General features: G+C 44.5%; 1 protein-coding gene across 5 annotated transcripts in view; it reads left to right on the top strand.

Moving 5' to 3' along the window:
* The window catches only part of EYA3 (EYA transcriptional coactivator and phosphatase 3), a 471,672-nt gene that overhangs the window by 398,180 nt on the left and 52,124 nt on the right, over positions 1 to 21,368 (top strand). For all 5 annotated transcript variants that reach the window (XM_073564579.1, XM_073564578.1, XM_073564576.1 and 2 more), the window contains 2 exons: positions 1,480 to 1,569; positions 1,896 to 1,954. In XM_073564579.1, the coding sequence (XP_073420680.1) occupies positions 1,480 to 1,569; positions 1,896 to 1,954 (149 nt within the window). The remainder of the gene's footprint in view (positions 1 to 1,479; positions 1,570 to 1,895; positions 1,955 to 21,368) is intronic.

Genomic DNA, 21,368 nt, shown 5'->3' on the forward strand with positions numbered 1-21,368 from the left:
CGCAACATGTTTCATTCCTGTGCGGTCGGCCGACACGTTAGAATGCCGCATGAAACCTTTTTCAGGAACTAGAAATTTCTAGCCATGCTATTGCTAATGTTTAATTTTCTATTCTTTTGCATGTCCAACACTTTGGTAATATAGTTAGTATCATGAACTGTTCAATTCTTGCTGAGAGTGAATTTAAATGTTTCTTTAAGCTGAAGAATGATCTTTGGGTCAGTGTCGTTTTTTCATTCATCTTCTACTGTATCACCTCCCCTACCAGTTCTTTGGTCAGTTTTTTGCTGCGTTTTGTAATTTTCTTTTGCAATAATCTGGAAAATGCATTTTTTTTTTGCATTAGGTGATTCTGTAATGTTAGAAAGTGATTTATTCAAATATTGTTAAATCAAAACTCATCCATGTTTGAAGTTCCTTACACGTGTACATTTCCATTTCTTAAGATATTATACAGTCTATGAAAAAAGTGGAAGGGGTGCATATAATGGTGACCAGCACTGTAATAAGAACCTGTTTTGTTTTTGGAAAACACAGAATGTTTGGCCTGCTTTAGCACTAGCTTTACCTCACAATAAGTCTTCTCACTTTTAGACCTTTTTCAAAGTAAACAAATGTAGATATATTCTGATATCCAATGGTACATGTTGCGTAAACCAACCTTAAAGTTGCTACAGAGACCTTAGAGAGAAAAGGACCTAGATTTGGTTGGTCTCATGTCTTGTTCTTTTAAGTGGGGAGAAACTGTGCAGACCGCCCCTCTCTAAAGGAATTGGGTTGTTGGACCAATTCAACATTCCTTAATTGCCTAATTTCATGGGAAGACGGGGAGGGTAAGAAACATCTGACCATGAGTAAGAGCAATTTTTAGATTTTTCCTACGGGAACGGAACCCTTATCATTTATGTAGACCAGTGTGGATATGTATGGTTTACTGGTTTATTTACTATTATTGTTAATAGTTGAAGTCATGACACAAAATTATTGACACATCATCTTCTTCTCATCTCAATGTTAAGTAGAAGAGGCTTGCAATATTATGGCTGTTACCTGCTGGAACTTGTCTGAGTGGAGTCTGATTCAAGACTAATATAGTTTTTAGGGCAATAATACAGCAATTTATTGTGTCGTTTTTGGGAGCTGCTGTGCATCGAAGAATTATTTGGAAGAAGACTGCACTAAAATATTTACTTGTTTCATGAAATATGAAATGCCTACCATGTAAATGTGTGTAAAACATCACGTCCTTAATCCCTGGGAAGTGTAGCGATCTGATAATTTTATATTTGTACTGTATAGATCGGTGTATGTGCATTTTGTTGTGTGAAACCATTTCATAGCTGTAGCAATTGGTACCCCTTTCAGGAATAACTGTACATAAAAAGGTGGCACTTTATTTTCTAAATTACGGTATGTCTGTATGTGCACATTTAACATAGTTATAGTATAATAAAAAAAATGTATTTTCCATCTGTTTAGGACCCAACATTGGTGGTAGGCTCAGGCTTGGCCATGGAAGAAATGATCTTTGAAGTGGCAGACACACATTTATTTTTCAATGATTTGGAGGTAAGAATGTCACTAACATTTCTTGAAGTGTTGTCCAGTTTTTTTTTCATTTCTTAATGAGGGTTTTCCCATCTTGAGCATTGTTGATGGGCAAGGGACCAAGAAATGAATCATCAGTACTCAAGATGAGAACAACCTTATCTGAATTCTGGTATAATAGACAGGTTTAAAGATCACTTCATGTCACACATAGCTTTACTGGTAATTTATTTACGATGCAAGGCTCTTTGTAGAAATGCAGCATTTTACCAGGCTTCAGATTTAATTATTTTACAATGATGATAAAACAGTGTTTCTAACATCATTAAATTATTGTGCATCATTAGGAGTGTGATCAGGTTCATGTTGAAGATGTGGCATCTGATGACAATGGTCAAGATTTAAGGTGGGCATTTTTTTATACCCTGTATACACAGTACACAATTTACCACAACTTCTTACAATATTTAAATATTAGCTTTTGGAAATTCAGTAGGAATAATTGAATACAGCTCTTATCTCATTACGTTAACCCCTTTACTCACCCCCAAGCCAGTTTTCACATTCCTGACCAGTCCAAATTTTACAACTCTGACCAGTGTCACTTTCTAAGGTAATAAGCTCTGGAACGTTTCAATGGATTCCACTTATTCTTAGAGAACTTTTTCGTGACATATAGTACTTCATGATAGTGGTAAAGTGTCTTAAATATTGCCTTGTGCTTATTTGTGAAAAAAAAAGTAAATTGGCAAAAATTTAGCGATTTTCAAACTTTTAATTTTTATGCCTGTAGAATGTTTTCACACAAAATTATTATTTATTTATATAGCACCATTGATTCCATGGTGCTGTACATGAGAAGGGGTTACATGCAAATTACAGATATCACTTACAGTAAACAAACTAACAATGACAGACTGATACAGAGGGGAGAGAGGACCCTGCCCTTTCGGACTTACATGCTACAGGATGGTGGGGAAGGAGACAGTAGGTGGGTGGGTTGCAGCAGTTCCGGTGTTGGTTGAGGTGATATCACCGGTAGTGGTGAGAGAGAAGGAGGTAGCGGGGTCATTGCAGGCTGTAGGCTTTCTTTAAGAGGTGGGTTTTCAGGTTCCGTCTGAAGGATCCAAATGTGGTTGATAGTCTGACTTGTTGGGGCAAAGAATTCTAGAGAATAGGGGCTATTCGGGAGAAGTCTTGGAGGCGGTTGGGTGAGGAGCGAATAAATGTGGAGGAGAGAAGGAGGTCTTGGGAGGACAAGAGATTACGTGAGGGAAGGTATCAGGAGATTAGTCCAGAGACATATGGGGGAGACAGGTTATAGATGGCCTTGTAGGTCAGTATTAGTAATTTGAATTGGATACGCTGAGGGAATGGGAGCCAGTGAAGAGATTTGCAGAGGGGAGAAGCGGAGGAGTAGCGAGGAGAGAGATGAATTAGTCGGGCGGCAGAGTTAAGGATGGACTGGAGAGGTGCGAGGGTGTTAGCAGGGAGACCACCGAAAAGGATGTTGCAGTAGTCGAGGCGGGAGATGATGAGGGCATGCACAAGCATTTTAGTAGATTGAGGGTTGAGGAAAGGATGGATTCTGGAAATATTTTTGAGCTGGAGGCGACAGGAGGTAGAAAGAGCTTGGATGTGCGGTTTGAAGGACAGGGCAGAGTCAAAGGTTACTCCGAGGCAGCGGACTTCTGGTACTGGGGAAAGTGTGATGTCATTAATTTTTATAGCTAGGTCGGGTAAGGAAGATTTGTGAGATGAAGGAAAGATGATGAGTTCAGATTTGTCTACATTGAGTTTGAGGAAGCGAGAGGAGAAGGAGGATATGGCTGATAGACACTCTGGGATTCTGGACAGCAGAGAGGTGACGTCTGGGCCAGAGAGATAGATCTGAGTGTCATCAGCATAAAGGTGTTAGTGGAATCCGTGGGACTTTGAGTTGCCCCAGACCAAGTGTATAGATTGAGAATAGTAGGGGTCCTAAAACAGAGCCTTGGGGGACTCCAACAGAGAGAGGGTGGGATGAGGAGGTGGTGTTGGAGACGCTGAATGTGCGTTTGGAAAGGTATGAGGAGATCCAGGATAGGCCAAGGCCTTTGATGCCGAAGGAGGAGAGGATCTGTAGTAGGAGGCAGTGTTCAACTGTGTCAAATGCAGAGGACAGGTTTAGAAGCAGGAGTATAGAGTATTGTCCATTTGATTTGGCTGTAAGTAGGTCGTTAGTAATTTTGGTCAGGGCTGTCTCAGTGGAGTGATGGGGGCGGAAACCAGATTGTAGAGTGTCAAAGAGCAAGTTAGATGATAGGTGGGAGGAAAGTTCAGCGTGGACGTGCTGTTCCAGGAGTTTGGAAGCGAATGGAAGCAATGATATTGGGCGATAGCTGGACATAGCGGTTGGGTCGAGGGTTGGCTTTTTAAGGATAGGCGTGATTGTGGCATGCTTGAAAGCAGAAGGGAAGGTACCGGACGTTAGTGATAGGTTGAAGAGGTGGGTTAGGGATGGGATAAGTGTGGTGGTGAGGTCCCCTTCAGTGATGTTGGAGAGTGAGGTTATGCGGTTTGGGCATTTGGTCTGGTATACAAAGGGGTTGTGGTGGTTGAGTGATGAAGACTTACCTTGTTTGGTCAATCTTGTTTTTGAAGTGTGTGGCAAAGTTCTCGGCAGAGATGAGGGAGGGTGGAGGAGGGAGTTAAAAGTTTTGAATAACTGTTTTGGGTTGTAAGATAGGGAAGATATGAGGGTTGTGAAGTAGGCCTGTTTAGCAGAGGTGAGGGCAGATTTGAAATCGAGTGTTGCCTGTTTGAATGTGGTGGAGTCATCTTGCGAATTTGTTTTCTTCCAGCACCGCTCTGCAATCCTGGACACTTGCCGGAGCTTTTTAGTGGTGTTATTGTGCCAGGGTTGTCTATTGATACGTCGCATTCTGCCATGAACGAGCGGGGCAACAGTGTCAATAGCTGATGCGAGAGTGGCATTGTAGAAAGCAGTGGCACCGTCTGTGTCATGGAGTGAGGATATGGATGCCAGTGGTAGAGTGAGGATATGGATGCCAGAGTCAGAGAGCACGTGGGTGTCTAGGTGTGCAAGGTTTCTGCGGGGGTGTGCGTGTTGCTGGACATGGGTGCCAGGTGAGGAGGACAGGGATGAGAAAGTGAGTAGATGATGGTCAGATAGAGGGAGAGGGGAGGTGGTGAAGTTAGAAAGCAGAGACGGATGAAGACCAGGTCTAATGTGTGCCCATCTGTGTGGGTGTCACTTGCATCAGAGTCATTAAAGGAATTATTATGATTTTTATTTATTTTTTCAATTAATCAAAAAAAGTGAAAAAACAACACCGCAGACCCCTGCCGCTCTCTTGCCACAGCCCCTGCTTTGGGACTCTGAAAAATTGTCTTCTTTCCTTATGCCTTGACACTCCTATTGAGTATGGTTTGAGAAAGACCTAGGTATAGGTCGAAACGTAACCGTGTAATCCGTGTAATACTCATGTTTGGAATCTGATCTTTGTTTGCGGTGTTTTTTCACTTTTTTTGATTAATTGAAAAAATACCGTATATACTCGAATATAAGCCAAAAATTTGGGCTGAAAGTCCCCCTCTCGTCTTATATTCGAGTCATATACAAAGGGGGTCGGAGGGGGGGCGGGGGTGTCAGGTCATACTTGCCCGTCCTGACGCTGTGTCTCGAGCCCCCAGCTTCTCCCCGTGCTCTCTCTTCCTGCCTTCAGCGGTCACGTGGTGCCGCTCATTAAAACTCATGAATATGCGCATATTCATGAGTTTTAATGAGCGGTACCATATGACCGCTGAAGGCAGGAAGAGAGAGCACGGGGGGAGAAGCTGGGGGCTCAAGACACAGCGTCAGGACGGGTAAGTATAGCGATACTCACCTGTCCTGCTTGCTGCTGTCTGTCATCGGTCAGTGACTTCAGACAGCAGAGGGCACGGTGACGTGCCGCGCCCCCTGCAGTCTGAACGTCACTGACTGATGACGTGGCAGATAGCAGTGAGCAGCCATGGATGCAGGACAGGTGAGTATCTCAGGTGCCAGCAGTGACACCGCCACCTGACACCCAGCGACGGAGAGGTGAGTATGTCATTTTTTTTATTTTTACATGCAGCAGCAGCATATGGGGGAATAATCTATGGAGGTTCTTCTGGGGTCAGCATATGGGGGAACAATCTATGGAGCTTCTTATGGGGGCAGCATATGGGGGAATAATCTGGAGCTTCTTCTGGGGTCAGCATATGGGGGAACAATCTAGGGGCAGCATATGGGGGAATAATCTGGAGCTTCTTCTGGGGTCAGCATATGAGGGAACAATCTATGGAGCTTCTTATGGGGACACCATATGGGGGAATAATCTATGGAGCATTTCCCACCCTAGGCTTATACTCGAGTCAATAAGTTTTCCCAGTTTTTTGTGGCAAAATTAGGGGGGTCGGCTTATACTCAGGTCAACTTATACTCGAGTATATACGGTAAATAAAAATCATAATTCTTTTAATGACTCTGATGCAAGTGACATTCAATTTTGAGTGCGACTGTCTACCCATTGACTTTTACCTGTGGTATATACTGTACATATATCTTCATTGTTGATACCATGGTGATGTTTATGATTTAGGGGCACTTGTTCAGCATACCATTGCACTGCATGGTTGGCTATATGAGCCAACTGATACTGAGTGAATCAGCTGCCTGATGTTTACATTTACTCTATCACCATTGGTTTGACATAGGTTATTTTTTGCTCTGTCCTGCTATTATGTTCTGCACATAGTATGTGGCCATCAGTCTTGTGGATCATGTGTATCCATACATATTAATTGATATGATATATTTTATTGTACATTTTACTATTTATGTAATTGATGAACTTTTGTATTAATAAATACTTATTTTTCATTGTATATGGTAAACTCATTTTTTAAGAACAGTGGTTGTTGCTGAGTGAAAATTGCAATTCAGCTATTGTAGTTCCCGTACATTGCAGTGCCCAGTACGTCATGCCCAGCTCATGCTTCTGGACACACGCATCCAAAAATTAGGCGGGCTTTCATTTCTACAGAAATGCCAAACATGTGGACACTAAATGTGGTCTAGGCACAGTTTGGGGCTCAGAAGCGGGAGGGTGGGAGGGGGAATATGGATTTGGGAATGCAGAATTTGCAGATTTCTTTTGGGGGGGGTGGGAAGGTGGGGTGAGCAGCTATAGTGCTTTTCTAGAGCCTTTGTATTACCAGTAACGTCAAAGCACCCCATTTCTCCTTCCCCCCCCATGACAGCACCACGGAGAGAGGGGATCCGCCCCACGGGGACAGGAAACCTACCGATAAAAAGGCGGTACCTCTCTCCTGCATCAGTTGGTTTCCTGTTCCCATAAGGGAACCTACAGACTTACAGGATGCTGGGGCCGACCAGTCTGGTGGATGGCAGCGGGAGCCCCCTGCCCCAGCTGGGGCTCTTACTCGAGGCGCCATCACTGGGGTCAGCGGGCCTCTAGGGTGTGCGGGGAGAGAGATGGCAGGAGGAAGATCCGTGCTCCCTCAGGATAGCGTCCCTCCATGGCGTGCTGGAGCAGCCCTGGGCCGGAGCAGGTACCGGGGTGGGAGTGCGCCAGCGGGCGCAGGTATCCCCACGTGCGCCGGCAGTCGGGGGAAACGCTGATGCCGCGCAGGACACCGTGGAGCCGGGGGGCGCGGGGCGGAGGCACAGAGGCCGGGGAACACCACCGCCCGCGCAATGCACCTCTGGGAAGCCGGTGGTGGTGCGCGGGGCGGCAGGAGGAAGTTCCCCACCAAGAAAAAGGAGAAGGCTTCTATTCCCCTATCTTCTTGCGGAAAAAAACAGATGGGACGTTCAGGACAATAGTAAACCTAAAATGGTTAAACAAATGCCTAGTAGTACCTCCATTCAAGATGGAGACAATAAAATCCGCGGTAAAGATATTGTTTCCGGCTTGTTATGACAGTACTCGACTTAAAAGACGCGTGCTATCATGTCCCCAAAGCAATTCAAAGCCCTCTCATTCGGGCTGGCCATTGCCCCGAGAGTATTCACGAAGATCATATCAGAGGTCATGGCACATTTGAGAGAACAGAACGCCCTAATAGTCCCATACTTGGACAATTTCCTAGTGGTAGGCAACTCCCCGAGCCATTGCAGAAACCTGTTGAACCAGACTATGAAATCTTTGTCCAACCTAGGTTGGCTGCTGAACCTACCGAAATCTCGGTTAATTCCTAGCCAGGTGCAAGAATATTTGGGCATAACCATAGATTCCATCAGGCAGGAGTGCCGCCTCCCCGAAGGGAAACGGCTAAACATAGAGCAGCTAGCGACAGGAGCAATAACACGGACACTAATGACACTCAGGAAGGCCATGTCCTTGCTCGGCTCAATGACTGCCTGCCTACCAGTGGTCCAGTGGGCCCAAGCTCATACAAGATATCTCCAGTGGGAGATACTAGAGGCAGAAATTTCTCTTCACGGGAATTTAGAAGGGCAGTTAAACATCTCACCCGTAACAGTTCGCTCTCTACAGTGGTGGACGGAGCCATTCAACCTAGCCAGGGGGGTTCCTTGGGTGATACCGGGCTCTCAGATCCTTACTACAGACGCAAGCACCGGGGGGTGGGGGGCTCACTGGGACAACCAGGTAGCTCAAGGAGTCTGGACAGAAAGCGAAAAAACAGCTTCCTTGAATATGAAGAAGCTGTTGGCAGTGAAGCGTGCCCTCCTGTTTTTTCTAGAACCCCTCAGAGGCCACCATTAAGAGTGTTCTCCAACAACAGCACTGTAGTGGCTTACTTAAATCATCATGGGGGCATGAGATCCCGTACCCTTATGGACATGACCAAATCAATTTTTCACTTGGTGGAAGGGAACCTAGGCTCACTAACGGCATTACACATAAAAGGGTCAGACAACGTGATGGCGGACTTCCTAAGTCGCACACAGCTGAGACAGGGCGAATGGGAGCTCAACCAGGAAGTGTTCAATCAGATCACAAAGCTATGGGGGAAACCCAACATAAACCTATTCGCCAACAAAACAAATCGGAAAGTGAAAACATTCTGCTCCATAGACCCATCCGGGGACCCGTTGGCCCTGGACGCCCTTATGATCCCCTGGCACTTTCCCCTTGCATATGCGTTCCCACCAATAGCCTTAATTCCATCAGTTCTGAGGAAGATTCGGGAGGACAAAGCGAGGGTAATATTAATTGCCCCCTTCTGGCCGAGAAGGACATGGTTCTCGTGGCTGAGGAGAATGTCCATCTCCGATCCTTGGGTCCTCCCGGATATCCCGAACTTACTCTCCCAGGGCCCAGTACTGCACCCTCAGGCGGAGAACCTACATATGACTGCCTGGAATTTGAAAGGGCTCTATTAGTCAACAGAGGCATCTCCCAAAATTTAGTATCCACGCTACTGCGAAGCAGGAAGCCGATAACCACAAAACAGTACGGGAGGGTCTGGAGAAAGTTCCTCTCAGTATCGAAAGCTAGTCCAAAAGGGAAGTTACCCATATCAAACACCATAGAGATCCTACAAAGGGGTTTAGAGCAAGGCCTAGCTACCAGCACACTGAAGGTTCAAGTCGCAGCCCTGGGGGCCCTATACAACTGTGACTTGGCAGGGAATCGTTGGGTGTCCAGGTTCATTAAGGCAGTCGGTAGATCCAGGCCCGCGTCTTCCCTAAACACCCCTCCCTGGGATCTAAACCTAGTCCTCTCAGCCCTGACCAAAGCCCCTTTTGAGGCTTTGCCGAAAGCACCGCTAAAGTTAATATCGCTCAAGACCTCCCTCCTGGTAGCCCTCACATCGGCCTGTAGAATTAGCGATATCCAGGCCCTGTCAGCCTTTCCTCCATTCACACAGATCCTGGATGACAGGGTGGTACTTAGAACAGACCCAGCCTATCTGCCGAAGGTAGCGTCCAGATTCCACCGAACTCAGGAAATCTCACTCCCCTCCTTTTGCCCTAATCCCAAAAGCAAGGGAGAAGAGACCATGCACACATGTCAGGAGATGCCTAGTGGAATACTTAGCGGCAACCAGGGAGTGTAGGAAGGATAGGGCTCTTTTTGTCTGCTTCCATTGGCCAAAGAAAGGGCGAAAAGCATCAAAGAGCACGCTGGCGAGGTGGATAAGGGACGCCATCACCTTGTCGTAGTCGACAGAAGGCGCGGACATCCCAGGCAGAATTACGGCCCATTCCACAAGAGCGGTGTCAACTACCTGGGCAGAGAGAGCAGGCGTCTCCATTGAGCAGATATGTAGAGCCGCTACTTGGTCCTCTCCTTCAACTATCTTCAACCACTATCGGCTGGACCTAGCCACCTCCTCAGATCTAACCTTTAGTAGAAGGGTGCTGGAGGCAGTGGTCCCCCCTAATAGATAGTCTCTGCAATTCTCTCTGTGGTGCCGTCATGGGGGAAGGAGAAAATCGTAGTTACTTACCGATAACTGTATTTCTCCGATCCCATGACGGCACCCGTATATTCCCTCCCTGCACGCGTGGGGTGCGCACTTATTGTGAATATAGTTTAGTCAGAAAAGTCACATGGTGTCTCCTCTACGCAGTTTAATAATTATAGAAATTCCTTTTTTTCTTAAAGTTCTGTTAGTATTAGGCTGAAGTTCCATTAATGCTCTGTAAAACAACTGATGTGGGAGAGAGGTACCGCCTTTTTATCGGTAGGTTTCCTGTCCCCATGGGGCGGATCCCCTCTCTCCGTGGTGCCGTCATGGGATAGGAAAAATACCTGTTATCGGTAAGTAACTACGATTTTATTTCAGTTAACAGATGACGGACCTGAATGGAGACTTGTTTTGTGGATTGAGTTGAAGCTCTTATTGGGAACATTTTACATAATGTTTGGGATCACATTTATTCTGCGCTCTACACTGAGCACTTAAATTGGGGTTTCCATCTAAATCTTCGAGTGATGTAATTCAGATAAAACACCCATGGGATCCATTCACTAGAATCATAGAATCGTAGAGTTGGAAGGGACCTCCTGGGCCATCTGGTCCAACCCCCTGCTCAAAGCAGGATTCGCTAAATCATCCCAGTCAGATGTCTGTCCAGCCTCTGTTTGAAGACTTCCATTGAAGGAGAGCTCACCACTTCTCGTGGCAGCCTGTTCCACTCATTGATCACTCTAACTGTCAAAAAGTTTTTTCTAATATCTAATCTGTATCTCCTCCCATTCAGTTTCATCCCATTGCTTCTAGTCTTTCCTTGTGCAAATGACAATAAAGATGATCCTTCTACAATGTGACAGCCCTTTAGATATTTGTAGACAGCTAGCTATTAAGTCTCCTCTCAGTCTTCTCTTTTGCAAACTAAACATTCCCAAATCCTGCAACCTTTCCTCATAAGACAGGGTTTGCAGACCGGTCACCATTCTGGTCAATGAGGCAGCAGTTATTCTGGACTCCGTGTGGCCTCTGTTCAGTGGTGTCTTTGTTTTCAGAGGTGCACAAAACAGAGGTCGACACTTGGCCGAATCATAGGCCAGACGACATCCATAGTGCTTAAATCTGCCTCCTTATAGGGAATCTTCCATCATGGACGCCATGTGAATCACATATTTTATAGATTTACACGGAGACCCTGGTGTAAGCGCTCAGTTTAGAGCGCAGGATAAATGTCAGCCGAGCCTTACTACAATCTTTGGGAGGCAGAATGAAAAAACAACAGCAGGAGAAGAATTGATTTTATTATTTTTTTTACGTCGTTCCTTGTGTGGTATAAGTAATTAAATGCAAAAGGAGGGGTGCACTACTGTCATATCTCAATCTCCAGTGGAGTGCAATACCTAGCCTGTGAGCAGAGAAGCAAAAAAAGGGAGAAAAAGACAAAGCTAATGAAGGTATGCACATCTCAATAGACAATAAAAAACCTTTATTTCATATTGGATACAATAAGCTAAAAACATTTAAAATACAAAGAACACCAGACACCCCCAAAAAACAGGTAATATGAACTTAAGATGTGGCCCATATTGGACTATTCAAAGACACCCATAAGCAGGCACATATCATGCAATTCTATATAACAAGACAGCCTTGTACATTGCATGCAAACATAAGGCAGAAAGACAGACTTGATATCAAGCCTATAATAAATGTAAGAAAATTTATAAATCCTAACTGCCCTAAAGCATGTGGAACTAACCACAGAATGAAATTGCCTAGTGCAAAAGACGCCCAAGAATGGTTATACCATGGCTGAAATTGCAAAGTTGCAGTGGATGCATAATGAGCAAATTAGAACCACCAGATACAGGTCAGAGCAGCAAGAGTCCCAAAGGGGTTAAAGAAAGGGGGTGATAGGCAGGCCCCACGCGTATCGCCGCTGCGACTAGCGGCTTCATCAGGGGAAATGAGTCCAATATTGAAAAGAGTAGGTTTAAATACCTGTACCAATGATCAGAAAGACGGAGCGATGCACAGCAAAGACACCTGGAACTCGTGGACACACCAGCGTTACAGCTGTATCGCTGGAAGCAATAATCAAACATCCTAACAACAGCACATGCACGCACTGTATGACACTGGTCAGAAAGTTTATCATGGTGGCTATAGTAACGGCCGCACGTGCGCATATCATGCCACAGACTGCAAACAAGGCTGCCTCCAAACACAAAAATATGGACAGATGCAGAAGTTTTTTGTAGTGGTCTAGGTAACAGCCATGGAAAAAAAAAAAGTTTATATAAATGTAGGAGGCCGGAATCACGGCTATGCTGTCACCGTCGCAATAGTGCATGCGTGCTACGTATTAATGGCCCAAAGATAGAACAGCCATGCTTACACTGGTCAGAGATTTTACTGTGACGGTAATAATGGCGCTGTGCGTGCACACAAAATGCCACAGGCGGCAATCCATGATCCAAAGGTAGTGACAGCCGTGCATACACTGGTCAGAGCGTTTGCTGTAGCGGTCATGGCAACGACCGCACAAAAAGTCACAAGCGGCAAGCAGGGCTGCCCCCAGAGCAAAAATCCAGAAATGCTCAGAAATCTGTGCATGATGGCCATAATAACAGCCTCATGTGCGCGTGAAAAAATAATAAAACACCAGGGTCACAGCTATATCATCAAGATGGTAATCAGTCATCATGCACATGCATAGATAACCCAGGAGTTTGTTGAAGGAGGCATAATAATAGCCATGCGTGCATACAAAACGCCACCAGGGGCAGTCAAGCCACCTTCAACAGAAATCTGCAGCTGTGTGCAAAGAGTCTAACAACAGCGGCCACATTCTCGGCCACACATGCACATATGAAGCCGCATAAAATGAAACACAATTATATGGTCATAACCAAAAATTGCTTGGCGGTGACCAAAGTCGCAGCACAAAATGAACATAAAGTGGCATATGCAGACAATAAGGCTGCCCCAACATATGAATGTCACACATGTATTTTATATCCAAAAAATAAAAATATATATAATATGGATATAAAATCATAACAAAGTGCATTTGTGCACCCAATACTCACTAATAATATGGATATAAAATCATAACAAAGTGCATTTGTGCACCCAATACTCACTAATATGCATAATGATCACCACTCATGAAGTGCTTAATGGATAATATATGGAAGGGCAGAGTTTGTGCGTGCGCTGGTACCAGCAGTAAGCAAGGGAATAGATATGAACAATGCAAGAACCCTTTTATTTTTTCATTTTTCATGATGTGAGCAAATACCAAAAGAAATATAGTAAGATGAATAAATCCAAAAGAAAAAATAAGAAATAAACCCACAATCTCAAAAGGGCGGCAACAAGTCCTACTATGATATCCCTGTAATGCATAGGTAACCAACCATTCCTAATACCCCTATAATCCTGTTATATTACAAGCAAAGATATATCAAGATGCATAAAAAAAAAAAATCAGACGATGGGTGAATAACCTGGAAGGGAACAACCGTTGAAAGATTAGTATTCAAGAAATTGTTAAACTGATGAATCGGATAATTTAACCATATATATTTGTATATCTGTCCAGGGTTGAAAGTCCATAAAATGCTAGGATTAATCCGGCCAAAACCAACTTTAGATATAATTCTTTGAGGATTAACCCCTCTGCCGAAATATTTGAGGTTATCCTCAAAATTTTTTATCTAAAGCATTTCAACGGGCAAAGAGACAGGACCAGGTATCACTTCTCTCCACAAAGAGGCGTAATCGGAATCCACAGATCAGATTTGTCACTGATTTTAACAGCAGCTGGCATCAGGTGGTACAGACCACATTTGATGATGTACCTATGACATTTGTATAGAAGTCCAGCTCACCCACGTCTGACCTCACCGCACCTCAGACTCGGATCCAGCCCTGCCCTGGCCGCACAGCAACAATGAAAGAAGAAGCGATCCAGCTGAGTGCTCTGGTGATTTATTGAATGCTGTTCAAACAACAGAACGTTGTTTACGCGTTTCTGGCTAGACGCTCTTAATCATAACCATACCTATGACATCTATTGCGGAGTGGCCTTCTGTTTGCCTGACATATCTGTCGAATGGGACCAGCTACCTCTCAAGCCCGTGTCAAGGACATCTTCAATCGTCAGATAGAACATCATTTGGTTCTCTGATATGCCTATAGTTCCCCACCACATGATTTGGAATTGGTTCAGTTGCTGATGAATTTCAACATCCTATGGACATCAAATATGGAATAGTTGGTTTTGGCCGGATTAATCCTAGCATTTTATGGACTTTCAACCCTGGACAAATAGAGATATATACACTCACTGGCCACTTTATTAGGTACACCATGCTAGTAACGGGTTGGACCCCCTTTTGCCTTCAGAACTGCCTCAATTCTTCGTGGCAGAGATTCAACAAGGTGCTGGAAGCATTCCTCAGAGATTTTGGACCATATTGACATGATGGCATCACACAGTTGGCGCAGATTTGTCGGCTGCACATCCCTGATGCGAATCTCCCGCTCCACCACATCCCAAAGATGCTCTATTGGATTGAGATCTGGTGACTGAGGAGGCCATTTGAGTACAGTGAACTCATTGTCATGTTCAAGAAACCAATCTGAGATGATTCGAGCTTTATGACATGGCGCATTATCCTGCTGAAAGTAGCCATCAGATGTTGGGTACATTGTGGTCATAAAGGGATGGACATGGTCAGCAACAATACTCAGGTAGGCTGTGGCGTTGCAACGATGCTCAATTGGTACCAAGGGGCCCAAAGAGTGCCAAGAAAAAATTCCCCACACCATGACACCACCACCACCAGCCTGAACCGTTGATACAAGGCAGGATGGATCCATGCTTTCATGTTGTTTACGCCAAATTCTGACCCTACCATCCGAATGTCGCAGCAGAAATCGAGACTCATCAGACCAGGCAACGTTTTTCCAATCTTCTACTGTCCAATTTCGATGAGCTTGTGCAAATTGTAGCCTCAGTTTCCTGTTCTTAGCTGAGAGGAGTGGTACCCGGTGTGGTCTTCTGCTGCTGTAGCCCATCTGCCTCAAAGTTCGACGCACTGTGCGTTCAGAGATGCTCTTCTGCCTACCTTGGTTGTAACGGGTGGCAATTTGAGTCACTGTTGCCTTTCTATCAGCTCGAACCAGTCTGCCCAATCTCCTCTGACCTCTGGCATCAACAAGGCATTTCCGGCCACAGAACTGCCGCTCACTGGATTTTTTTTCTTTTTCGGACCATTCTCTGTAAACCCTAGAGATGGTTGTGCGTGAAAATCCCAGTAGATCAGCAGTTTCTGAAATACTCAGACCAGCCCTTCTGGCACCAACAATCATGCCATGTTCAAAGGCACTCAAATCACCTTTCTTCCCCATACTGATGCTCGGTTTGAACTGCAGGAGATTGTCTTGACCATGTCTACATGCCTAAATGCACTGAGTTGCCGCCATGTGATTGGCTGATTAGAAATTAAGTCTTAACACACAGTTGGACAGGTGTACCTAATAAAGTGGCCAGTGAGTGTATATATATATATATATATGTATATGTATATATATATATATATATATATATATATATATATATATATATATATACAGTGGGGAAAAAAAGTATTTAGTCAGTCAGCAATAGTGCAAGTTCCACCACTTAAAAAGATGAGAGGCGTCTGTAATTTACATCATAGGTAGACCTCAACTATGGGAGACAAACTGAGAAAAAAAAATCCAGAAAATCACATTGTCTGTTTTGTTTTCATTTCATTTGCATATTATGGTGGAAAATAAGTATTTGGTCAGAAACAAGCAATCAAGATTTCTGGCTCTCACAGACCTGTAACTTCTTCTTTAAGAGTCTCCTCTTTCCTCCACTCATTACCTGTAGTAATGGCACCTGTTTAAACTTGTTATCAGTATAAAAAGACACCTGTGCACACCCTCAAACAGTCTGACTCCAAACTCCACTATGGTGAAGACCAAAGAGCTGTCAAAGGACACCAGAAACAAAATTGTAGCCCTGCACCAGGCTGGGAAGACTGAATCTGCAATAGCCAACCAGCTTGGAGTGAAGAAATCAACTGTGGGAGCAATAATTAGAAAATGGAAGACATACAAGACCACTGATAATCTCCCTCGATCTGGTGCTCCACGCAAAATCCCACCCCGTGGGGTCAGAATGATCACAAGAACGGTGAGCAAAAATCCCAGAACCACGCGGGGGGACCTAGTGAATGAACTGCAGAGAGCTGGGACCAATGTAACAAGGCCTACCATAAGTAACACACTACGCCACCATGGACTCAGATCCTGCAGTGCCAGACATGTCCCACTGCTTAAGCCTGTACATGTCCGGGCCCGTCTGAAGTTTGCTAGAGAGCATTTGGATGATCCAGAGGAGTTTTGGGAGAATGTCCTATGGTCTGATGAAACCAAACTGGAACTGTTTGGTAGAAACACAACTTGTCGTGTTTGGAGGAAAAAGAATACTGAGTTGCATCCATCAAACACCATACCTACTGTAAAGCATGGTGGTGGAAACATCATGCTTTGGGGCTGTTTCTCTGCAAAGGGGCCAGGACGACTGATCCGGGTACATGAAAGAATGAATGGGGCCATGTATCGTGAGATTTTGAGTGCAAACCTCCTTCCATCAGCAAGGGCATTGAAGATGAAACGTGGCTGGGTCTTTCAACATGACAATGATCCAAAGCACACCGCCTGGGCAACGAAGGAGTGGCTTCGTAAGAAGCATTTCAAGGTCCTGGAGTGGCCTAGCCGGTCTCCAGATCTCAACCCTATAGAAAACCTTTGGAGGGAGTTGAAAGTCCGTGTTGCCAAGCGAAAAGCCAAAAACATCACTGCTCTAGAGGAGATCTGCATGGAGGAATGGGCCAACATACCAACAACAGTGTGTGGCAACCTTGTGAAGACTTACAGAAAACGTTTGACCTCTGTCATTGCCAACAAAGGATATATCACAAAGTATTGAGATGAAATTTTGTTTCTGACCAAATACTTATTTTCCACCATAATATGCAAATAAAATGAAAACAAAACAGACAATGTGATTTTCTGGATTTTTTTTTCTCAGTTTGTCTCCCATAGTTGAGGTCTACCTATGATGTAAATTACAGACGCCTCTCATCTTTTTAAGTGGTGGAACTTGCACTATTGCTGACTGACTAAATACTTTTTTTCCCCACTGTGTGTATATATATATATATATATATATATATATATATATATATATATATATATATATATATATGTGTGTGTGTGTTTAAATTATCCGATTCATTAGTTTAACAATTTTCTAGAATACTAATCTTTCACCGGCTGTTCCCTTCCAGGTTATTCACCCATCGTCTGATGTCTTGTTTTTTTTTTTTTTGCTTTTTTTTTTTTATGCATTTTGATATATCTTTGCTTGTAATATAACAGGATTATAGGGGTATTAGGAATGGTTGGTTACCTATGCATTTCAGGGATATCTTAGTAGGACTTGTTGCCCCCCTTTTGAGATTGTGGGTTTATTTCTTATCATTTTTTCTTTTGGATTTATTCATCTTACTATATTTCATATCTATTCCCTTGCTTACTGCTGGTACCAGCGCGTGCGCACAAACTCTGCCCTTTCATATATTATCCATTAAGTACTTCATGAGTGGTGATCATTATGTAGATTAGTGAGTATGGGTGCACAAATGCACTTTGTCATGATTTTATATTATATATATATATATATATATATATATATATATATATATATATATATATATATATATATATATATTATAATTTTTTTTTTTTTTTTTTTTATATAAAATACATGTGTGACATTCATATGTTGGGGCAGCCTTATTGTCTGCATATGCCACTTTATGTTCATTTTGTGCTGCGACTTTGGTCGCCGCCAAGCAATTTTTGGCTATGACCATATAATTGTGTTTCATTTTATGCGGCTTCATATGTACATGTGTGGCCGAGAATGTGGCCGCTGCTGTTACTCTTTGCACACAGCTGCAGATTTCTGTTGAAGGTGGCTTGACCGCCCCTGGTGGCATTTTGTATGCATGCATGGCTATTATGCCTCCTTCAACAAACTCCTTGGTTATCTATGCATAATGTGCATGATGACTGATTACCATCTTGATGATATAGCTGTGACCCTGGTGTTTTATTATTTTTTCCCACGTACATGAGGCCGTTATTATGGCCATCATGCACAGATTTCTGAGCATTTCTGGATTTTTGCTCTGGGGGCAGCCCTGCGTGCCGCTTGTGACTTTTTGTGCGGCAGTTGCTATGATCGCTACAGCAAACGCTCTGACCAGTGTAAGCATGGCTGATACTATCTTTGGGCCATTAATACGTAGCACGCATGCGCTATTGCGACGTGACAGCATAGCCGTGATTCCGGCCTCCTACATTTATATAATTTTTTTTTTTTTCATGGCCGTTACCTAGACCACTACAAATAAACTTCTGCATCTGTCCATATTTTTGTGTTTGGAGGCACCCTTGTTTGCAGTCTGTGGTATGATAAGCGCACGTGCGGCCGTTACTATGGCCACCATGATAAACTTTCTGACCAGTGTCATACAGTGCTGTGCTGTTAGGATGTTTGATTATTACTTCCAGCGATACAGCTGTAACGCTGGTGCGTCCACGAGTTCCAGGTGTCTTTGCTGTGCATTGCTCCGCCTCTCTGATCACTGGTACAGGTATTTAAACCTACTCTTTTTTCAATATTGGACTCACTTAACCTGATGAAGCCGCTAGTCGCAGCGGCGATACGCGTGGGGCCTGCCTACCACCCCCTTTCTTTAACCCCTTTGGGACTCTTGCTGCTCTGACCTGTATCTGGTGGTTCTAATTTGCTCATTATGCATCCACTGCAACTTTGCAATTTCAGCCATGGTATAACCATTCTTGGGCGTCTTTTGCACAAGGCAATTTCATTCTGTGGTTAGTTCCACATGCTTTAGGGCAGTTAGGATTGATAAATTTTCTTACATTTATTATATGCTTGATATCAAGTCTGTCTTTCTGCCTTATGTTTGCCTGCAATGTACATGGCTGTCTTGTTATATAGAATTGCATGATATGTGCCTGCTTATGGGTGGCTATGAATAGTCCAATATGGGCCACATCTTAGGTTCATATTACCTGTTTTTTGGGGGGTGTCTGGGTCATTGGTTCTTTGTTTGTATTTTAAATGTTTTTAGCTTATTGTATCCAATATGAAATAAAGGTTTTTTATTGTCTATTGGGATGTGCATACCATCATTAGCCTTGTCTTTTTCACCCTTTTTTTTGGTATAAGTAATTAGACGACTTTATTCTTCAGATCGGTGTGATTACAGCTGTAGCAGATTTATATACTGTATTTTCTCCTTTCCCCATGATGGCACCACGGAGAGAGGGGATCGGCCTATCAGGGACAGGAAACCTACAGATAAAAAGGCAGTACTTCTCTCCCGCCTCAGTTGGTTTCCTGTCCCTGATGGGGATCCTACAGTCGACATTGGAGGACATATCTGAGGATCGTCGTGGGATGCCAAGCCTGACTGGACTGATCCAGGCAGCAGGGGTTCTCTGCCTCGGCCAATGTGGTAGTCTGAGGTGCGCCACTTCTGGGGTCAGCGGACCTTTAGGGTGCGCAGGGAGAGGCTGCAAAAGAAGATTTCCGCACGCCGCCTCTCCTGGAACTTTCTCCGGGAATTTTTCTCATGACCGCACCGACGCTGGGGCTTCAGGAATTCAGTGCGCACGCGTGGGGCAGCACGCCCTAATGACGCGAGTGCCGCGGGCATTACTGGGTAATACAGTTGAGCGCACGCGCGGGGGCTCAGTGATGTAAAGGCCACAATTCATGACTGGGTGATCCAGTCACACAGAACGCGTGGTGTTTCCTCCTATGGAAATTGGAGGATATGGATGAGGTGGCCGGGGGAGGTACCACAGGCATTTATGCCAGAGGGAAGCACTGAAGCAGTGCTTCTAATGAAGCTCGGGCTATCTTCTCCACCAGCCATGAGTGACCAGGAGCACGGAGGTACAGGCTCTGCAGGCCCAGTCCACCTCATCATCTCGAGCAGCAGTGGCAGCAGCAAAAGAAACGAGCAGATGGAGACAATTGCCTTTGCCATACACGGGGTAATAGCGGAAGTGGCCACTTGGGTTCCCAGCGCAGCAAGGGCTCCAGCGCGGTGTCGGACACAGGAGATTATCCATCTTTAGGAATGGTTCCTCCTCCAAAACCGGTACCCTTCTATCAGGATGGTAAGTGAGCTTTGTGAAAATCCACTTTGTAATTAGGGCCCCTGTTTCCTCTTTTTAGGGAAAGAAGAACACAAGCAAAACTAAACATAGAATCTGTGCACTCTGTACTGAAGAGTTACCCACTATGTGGGAAAAGAGACTCTGTGACTCCTGCATAGAACAGACAATCTGCGAGGAGACTCCTGGCTTTGCCTCAGATCTTAGGTCTTTAATTAAGACTCTGGTAGAAAACACCTTCAGGTCTCTTCAGGAATCGAGGAAGAAACAGCGCAAAACTAGACACAGGTCCCCTGATCCTGGATCTAGTAGTAGGAAGAGTGAGGGAGGGGGGGGGGGACTCGGATACATCCAGTTCATCGTCGTCATCATCATCATCTTCCTCTGGGGTTAGAAACTTACGCAGCTATTTTCCTGTAGAGTAAACACCATGAGACTGGTACACCCTTGCCTCAAAAAACTGTACAGGACTTTATGGTTGGTGGACTAGAGCATTAAAGATGAGGTCCTTTCCACTAATTGAAAAAATCCAATCCCTTAATTAAAAGGGAATTGAAAAATCGTGAAAGGAAAGGCCTTCTTACTCCAAAAAGGAAATATCCATTTGAGAACCCTGTTTGTTCTTTCTGGGAAAAGGCACCAAAGTTAGATGTGGCAATTTCCAAAGCCTCCAAAAAACTTGCCCCTCCCTTTGAGCATATGGTGGTGTTAAAAGATCTCATGGACAAAAAAGATGGTACGGTCCTAAAGGGTTCATGGGAGGCCGCCGGAGTGGGCTAAAACCAGCGGAAGTGTCATGATCCCAGTGCAGGTTTTTGAGCTGCACACCGGGGGTTAATGTCTGGAGCTCTGTGCAGGTTTTGACCTGCACACTTGGGGTTAATGATTGTGGCCTCTTTCTGGTTCTGGGAGAGCTTCTTAAACTCCTGGGAAGCTTCAATCCCTGCCAGTTATACTTTTGCCTTTGGCCTAGTGTGCTGACCCCCGTGTGCCTGTTTGTTGCTATAGCTTGTTTATATGGTTCTGACCCGGCTCTGTTTCCCGTTGTGAGTTTGCCTGTT

This window comes from Dendrobates tinctorius, unplaced genomic scaffold (genome assembly GCF_039654945.1).
Source record: "Dendrobates tinctorius isolate UK_male_01 unplaced genomic scaffold, ASM3965494v1 ptg000015l, whole genome shotgun sequence".
Classification (NCBI taxonomy): domain Eukaryota; kingdom Metazoa; phylum Chordata; class Amphibia; order Anura; family Dendrobatidae; genus Dendrobates; species Dendrobates tinctorius.